Source organism: Lathyrus oleraceus, chromosome 1, assembly GCF_024323335.1.
Source record: "Lathyrus oleraceus cultivar Zhongwan6 chromosome 1, CAAS_Psat_ZW6_1.0, whole genome shotgun sequence".
Lineage (NCBI taxonomy): Eukaryota > Viridiplantae > Streptophyta > Magnoliopsida > Fabales > Fabaceae > Lathyrus > Lathyrus oleraceus.
In genome coordinates this window covers 50,942,988-50,950,152 of record NC_066579.1, presented here as the reverse complement: position 1 = coordinate 50,950,152, position 7,165 = coordinate 50,942,988, and the positions used below count along the sequence as shown (strand labels likewise).

General features: G+C 28.5%; 1 protein-coding gene across 1 annotated transcript; it reads left to right on the top strand.

Moving 5' to 3' along the window:
- The first annotated feature begins 492 nt into the window (after positions 1-492).
- On the top strand, positions 493-4,224 carry LOC127102620 (homeobox protein knotted-1-like 2). The gene is made up of 3 exons (XM_051039988.1): positions 493-1,124; positions 1,767-1,871; positions 3,877-4,224. Exons 1-3 carry the CDS (start codon positions 861-863, stop codon positions 4,072-4,074), a joined length of 567 nt encoding a protein of 188 aa, XP_050895945.1. The 5' UTR covers positions 493-860; the 3' UTR covers positions 4,075-4,224.
- The last annotated feature ends 2,941 nt before the right edge of the window (positions 4,225-7,165 follow it).

The following is a 7,165-nucleotide window of genomic DNA, read 5'->3' as shown; positions in this document are numbered from 1 at the left end:
TATGCATAATACATGTTAATATCAATGTCATATTGAGAGTGGGTGTCTGAGTCTATTCTATTCTTAATACATCAATGTCATGCTAAGTGTCTGTATTTTTTCTATTCGTAATACATGTTAATATCAATGTCATGTTGAGAGTAGGTGTTTAAATCTATTCTATTTTTAATACATGTTATTATCAATATCGTGATAAGTGTCTGTATTTTTTCTATTCCTAATATATGTTAGCATCACTGTCATGTTGAGTCTCTACGTCTATTCTATCATGTTGAGTCTCTACGTCTATTCTATTCCTAATACATGTTAGTGTAAATATGACTGTCTATGTTTGTGTCTATTCTATTCTAATATATGTTAGGATCAATGTCGTCTTAAGAGTTTGTATACATACATATTATAGTATAAGTGTAATGGTAGGTGTTTGTGACTTTATTCTTTTAGGTTATTATTTAAAAGTGAAAAAAAATAAAAAAATAAAAAGATAGAAATGTAAGGAAGAAGTGTACTAAGAAAAGGGTCAGACCATTGTTCGAGAAAGTTTTGAAGTGTTGCTTTCATTAGTGGAAAAAGACAGTGAAACAGAGGAAACAAAAAGACTACACCCCCCCTTACACCCCTCTCCATAGACACAAACTTCAATTTTCATTCATGTTTATGTAAAAAACATCTGAATTTTTTTCTCTTCTGACTGATTCTCACATACTATTATTATTACCACGTATGCATAATGCATGCAAGTGTCATTCAATTTGTTTGATTTCTTCCAAAAGTAGGAGAATCTCAATCTCACTGACCTTATCATATAGTACAATATTATTATATATGTGTTCTCAATGTTTCTGAGATAAATAGTATATATGAGCAGTGTTGTATATGTAGTATATCAAAGGTTATTATTTCATCTACTCAAAAATAGATATATGGAATCTAAGATGAATAGTTTTGTTCTTGTTGTTGATGATGATGTCAAGTACAAAGAAGAAGAACAAGAACAACAACAACAAAGTGGTGTTCATGAACATGCTGATCATGTAGAGGAGAATAGTGAGATTCTTAAGAGAAGAATCTCTAACCATCCACTTTATGAGTTTCTTGTTGAAGCACACTTGGATTGTTTGAAGGTTTATAATCTCTCTCTCTTTCTTTCTTTCTTCTATGCTTTATGCTTCTCCTAATTATTCAAAGTGACACATTAATTTTTATTTTTTTACAATTTATTAAATTCATATTCAACTCTTTGTCTCTCATAGAATGATATAAAACAAATTTATTGAATGTAAATATGATCACAACAACTGTATATCAAAAATTGTAATTTCGACTGTATTTTTTATGATATAAAATTCATGGTAGTTTCGCAAATGCGGAAACAATTTAAAAATAGATAGACTAAATCTTAGTTTCATGATCTTCTTTTATTTTATTTTGTTATGTAAAAAAAGTTATATTTTAATTAGGGTTTATAAAAGTTGTGATGATATGAATAATCAAAACTTATAAATGAAGATAGGAGGATTTAGTCCTAAAATTCAATATTTTTAATTAACTTATTTAGTTTTTTTTTATGAAAAATTAACTTATATAGGTAAATAACCTTGAGCTTGTTCATCAATTCAAGCATGAACAAAACATATATATAAATACAAGAGCTAATTTATGGATTATATGTTCTTTTTCTTTTCTTTCTATAAAGTCTTATACTAATTCATATGAAACATTGAAGATGCATTGTGAAATTAATCTCTTGCAAGCTCTTTTTTTAGGTTGGTGACATTTCTAACTTGGAGATAGAGAAAAAAGACAAGAAGAAAGCAATGAAGAAACAAAACTTGGATATGTTGAGCCAATCTGAGCTTGATCTCTTCATGGTAATACTTTTTTTTTTTTGACACAAACACCAATAAATGAATTTTTAAAGAGAATATTTATATTTATATAGTAACATTTTGATGGATTAGATGGATCAATTGACTGAAAAGTCAGTCAAATATAACATAAAAAATGACACAATATGGGAATTAATCTCTTTGATTGATGGATACTTCATGGATGGTTTGGTTAAAGCATATGCATTCCTAATATTGAAAGAGACTTAACACTCACAAATATTAACATAGTTTTTTGTTCCCAATTCTTTGATTGTGACATTTTTTTCTTCCTATATGTCTCTTTGTTTGTTTGTGATATATCTTTTTTTTCACATTAACATAGCATCAAGGTTTTAACGAAAATAGGCGATTATAACAAAATAATATTGATATTATTATTAATTATTTTTGTGATAAAAATAAATTAAGATTAATTTATATTTTGACTGCAATCAATGTTGTAATATTTATATTGATCGAAATCAGAAAAAGATTTATAATATTACAATCGCTTTTTCTCAATATTACTTAGCATAGGAATATAAGTACTATAATTTCGCATAAAAAAATCTAGTTAGTAGTCATGACTTTTTTTTCAATATTACTTTCCAAGTGACTTAAAATATTTACATAAATATATTTTTTATACTTTCAATTTACTTAACTAGGATCTTAAATCCAATTTTAATGTTTACCTATTTTAAAATCATAATATGACATTTAAAATCAAAATGTTTGTCAAATGTTGGTCTTAACTATAAACTATTTTAATTGGGAATTTAATATTTGAATTTCCGAAAAGTGTTAACCCTTAGAAATATTGTTTTTCAGAATGTGCACTTTGTTAAACAAGAAGTACAATCACTAATTTACTAGTATGTTTATAGAACTTTAAATAGACAACTATCACTTTAAATTGTTAGATTGAGGAGACTAATTTGACCTACCTTTTGAAAGAATTGTGTTTCTTAATCTTCTAACATATCAGTCTATAAGATTCATCATTGGACTAAGATGATATTAGAGACCATTAAAACATATAATATCAGAGGTTTATTAGAAAAAATTGAGTGTGTATATGTAAATCAAATTGCATTTTATTTGTAATTTATTATCTTTATTTACCAAACATATTATAGAAAATAAAATTCATAATAAAGTCAAAAATAAATAAAATTTTCAGAGGTATTCATTTTCATTAATTTTTTTATTCATCCCTATTGTTCAAAAACATCTATAGTAAATCAAATGTTTCACAAGAATAGTAGATCAGAAGAAGAGTCAAACAATTAAAAATGACATAATTAGTCACTAAATTTTTTAATTTAATTTAATATTTTATTTTAGTCTCTTAATAAAAAAAATTATAAATTAGTCGATTAACTTAATTTTTATTATCCTATTTGGTTTCTTTTGTAAATTTTTGATCAAATAAATTAAGTTCTGATGATGTGGCGTGACAAAAAGATGATTGTTACAAATATGAGGCAGCATATATACTTAAAAATTGATACACTATTTAAACTGTGAGAGATTTGTTTTTGGGGAACCCTCGCAGTTTAAACAGTATATTAGTTTTTAACTTTATATGCTGACTCAAATTTATATTAATGATCTTGTCGTCACACCATATCACCAGAATTTAACGATTTTTTTTGTTAGAAATTGACGGAAATGATCGAATAAAATAATATAAATGAAGTTAAAAAACTAATTTGTAACACGTTTTAGTTAAGAAATTAAAGCAGAATTTTAAAAATTAAGTTAAAAAACTAAAACATACCATTACAAATAGAAGAAGAACTAGAAAAACTACTTATAAAAATAATTTTAAAAAAATGTAAATTCTGTTGTACTTCAAAGTTATGTTTCAAAACACATTTATTATAGTTTAAACTCAAACCATCCTAATTAATTGACATTGTAAAATACTTTACCTAACTAATAATAATGCATCAAAATTAATATTGTGATTTATATTATTTAACAAATTATATATATGCAGGAAGCATATTGTTTGGCACTTAATAAGCTAAAAGAAGCAATGGAAGAACCACAACAGAACTCAATGGCTTTCATAAACAACATGCATTCACAACTTAGGGAGCTAACTCAAGCAACTACAACTGCACCAAATGATTCGCCTGCTACTACATCTTCAAGTGAAGAAACCCAACAATTCAGAAGAAACCCAACAATTTAATTACAAGTTGATGACTTGATTTTCAGTAGTGTGCTTGTGCATGTGATATCTCAACCTAGGTTTTAATTGTTTTTAATTTGACTTGTCCTGTTTGAAATGTTATTTTATGTGAAATTAATTAGTAATGAATGTTATAATTATAAGTTAAATTAATCTATAGTATAGTATTTCCCTTTTTCGTATTAGTGACATGTTTTGGTTATGTTCTTAACTTTAAAAAATTTCAACAAATAGCATGTTTTTGATAAAACAAAAGAAATTATTTTTAACGGAGTTGGTAGTTGGTAATTATCTTTAAATTTTATTAGTTTTATAGTTTATACAAACCCATATGAAAAGTTATTAAAGAAAGATGAGATAAATATCTTGTAAAGGAAGAAATTCTTAAATATTGATGAAAGAATGATAATATGGATACATTTACTATGAGAGTGATCTTTTTTATAGAGAGAGATCAAAAGAAGAAAGATGATTAACAACTAACCAACTTCCTAACGAAATAATTAACCATTCAAAAATAGGAAAAATAGAAAACGTGTACTTCAAGTAACTATGATATTTAACATCCCCCTTAAGTTGAACTATGGATGTCACATAGACTTAACTTGAATATGTTTGGCAAGGAAAGGTGCTTGATGTGTAAATGCTTGGTGAAGGCATTTGTAAGCTGATTTGAGTTGTTGATAGGTAGTAGAAGGATGAGCTTATTCTGAATTTTTTTCTCGAATGATATGACAATCTATTTTTATATATTTGCTTCTTTCATGGAATGTTGGATTATGTGTCAAGTAAATAGCTTATTTGCTATCACAGTATATGGAGGAAGGTTGAGGTAGAGATATGCAGAAATCAGAAATGAGATTGTGGAGTCATTGAAGTTCACATGTGAGAGAAGTGTTTGATATTCTGTCTCAATGGAAGACGTGAAAACTGTATTTTGTTTCTTGGATTTCTAGGAGATGAGAGAGTTTCCTTTAAAAACACAATAACCAGTGATGCATTTCCTTGAATCAGGGCATTTTTCTCAATCAAAGTTAGCAAAACCATGAAGCTTGACTGGAACAGAGCTAGAGTAGAAGATGTCTTTTCTTGGTGATAATTTAAGGTACCTGAGAATATTGGTTGATGTAGTGAAATGAGGATTCAAAGGTTTGGAGATGAACTAGCTCAAATATTGTATAGAGAAGGAAATGTCAGGCCTTGTGTAAGTAAGATAAAGAAGTCTGCCAACGAGTATTCAACATGAAGTAGGATTTTCAAGAGGAGTGCCCTCATGTTGGGAGGGTTTGATGGTTGGATTGATGGGAATGAGAGATGGCTTAGCTCCCAAGTAACATGTGTCCTTAAGTAATTCAAGTGTATATTTTCTCAGTTTCACTATAATGCCTTCATCTGATCTTGCAACTTTAAAGCCAAGAAAGAATATGAGCTTGCCAAGATCTTTGATGCATAATTATTGATCAAGGTATTATTTAACATGTTACATTTATGTTAAGCAATTTCCACCAATTACTATATTATCGAAATATACCATAAGTGTTGTAAATGAATTGGCATTAGATTTGAGGTATAAAGAGTAATTAACTTGTGATTGTTTGTAGCCCAAATAGAGTAATGCTTCAGACAATTTTGAATATTATTGTCTGCTTGCTTGTTTTAGACCATAGATAAATTTTTGAAGCTTTCGCACTTGAGGTGGAGTGAAATTGGATACAGGATAACCAAAAGTTAAGGTCATATAAACTTCTTCATTAAGCTCACTGTGCAAAAAAAAACATTGTTGACATCTAATTATTCAAGATGTGAATGATGGATGGAAGCTAAGGCAATAAGAACTCTAAACTGAGGTAAGTTTTGCAATAGGAAAAAATGTGTCAAAGTAATCAACTTATTCCAACTGAATGTAGCCTTTGGCTAATAGTCTTTCCTTATGCCTTTCAATAATGTCATTAGCTTTGTGCTTGATTTTGTAAATCCACCTGCAACCAATAACACTTTTAATTGGATGAAGATCAACAAGGAAACAAGTTTGATTTTGATCAAGAGCAAGTAACTCTATTTCCATGGCTTGTTTTAAACGGTCAAATTAAGAGGATTTTTTTTAGGTTTTTGGTTCAATATGAATGGAAATAGAACAACAAAAGGCCTAATACGAGGTTTTGCAATGCTAATGAGAAAGAACATGTGATAATGGATATGTAATGTGATCATTTCCAACATGATTAGTATGTAAAAAAGAATTATATGAAAGTCTTGCAAATATGTAGGTTGTCTAACTAATTTAGTTGAATTTCTTAAAGGCGTGGATATAACATGTATTTCATTGATAGTATTATCTGGAGAAGACATGTTAGGTATGACAGAAGAAATGGGTCAAGGGTCAGTAAGAGTAATGGTTTGGTCAAGGTCCGCAAAGGTAGGTTCATTAGAATTGTCTTTTGTACATGAATGATTAGATAGATGATCAAGTTGGTTAGAAAAAGGTTCAGAGTTGTGATATAATAGTGTAAGATATTTGGATAAATTATGGTCAGAGGGGGGACATTATATGACATTTGTAGGTGTTTTAAAAGGAAAGTGTGTTTCATAAAAAATAACATGTCTTGAAACAAATATGTTGTGAGAGGTGAGGTCATATAAGATGTAACCTTTGGTTCCATCTTTAAAACCAATAAAGATAACCTTTTCAAGCTCTAGAATCAAATTTTCTTCTATGACCCTGAAGAGAGGATGCATAACATAAACATCCAAAGACTTTGTTATAAATAATGGAAGGTGGTTCCCTATGAAACATTTTATAGGGGCTTTTGTATTTGAGAAAGGGAGTGGGAAGTCTATTTATGATGTGAATGGCATGTTGAATGCTAAAGTTCCACATGGTGAGGGGTAGGTTAAATTGGAAAGAGAGAGATCTAACCATATTAAGGATAACTTAGTGTTTTATCTCCACCACGCAATTTTGCTATGGGGTCTCAACATATGACCTTTGATGAATGATACATTTTTGTAGCGGTAAAAAATTTGAGATTAAGCTATTGATTAACTTAACTCACAAAGCAAGAGTCGCCACCGTGCTTTTATTATTTCCAAA

Bases quoted from the DNA above. Each gene is read 5' to 3' on its own strand.
- LOC127102620 (XM_051039988.1), top strand. From the start codon at position 861: ATGAGCAGTGTTGTATATGTAGTATATCAAAGGTTATTATTTCATCTA. The intron at 1,125-1,766 runs GTTTATAATCTC...CTCTTTTTTTAG, and splicing joins CACACTTGGATTGTTTGAAG to GTTGGTGACATTTCTAACTT. The intron at 1,872-3,876 runs GTAATACTTTTT...ATATATATGCAG, and splicing joins CTGAGCTTGATCTCTTCATG to GAAGCATATTGTTTGGCACT.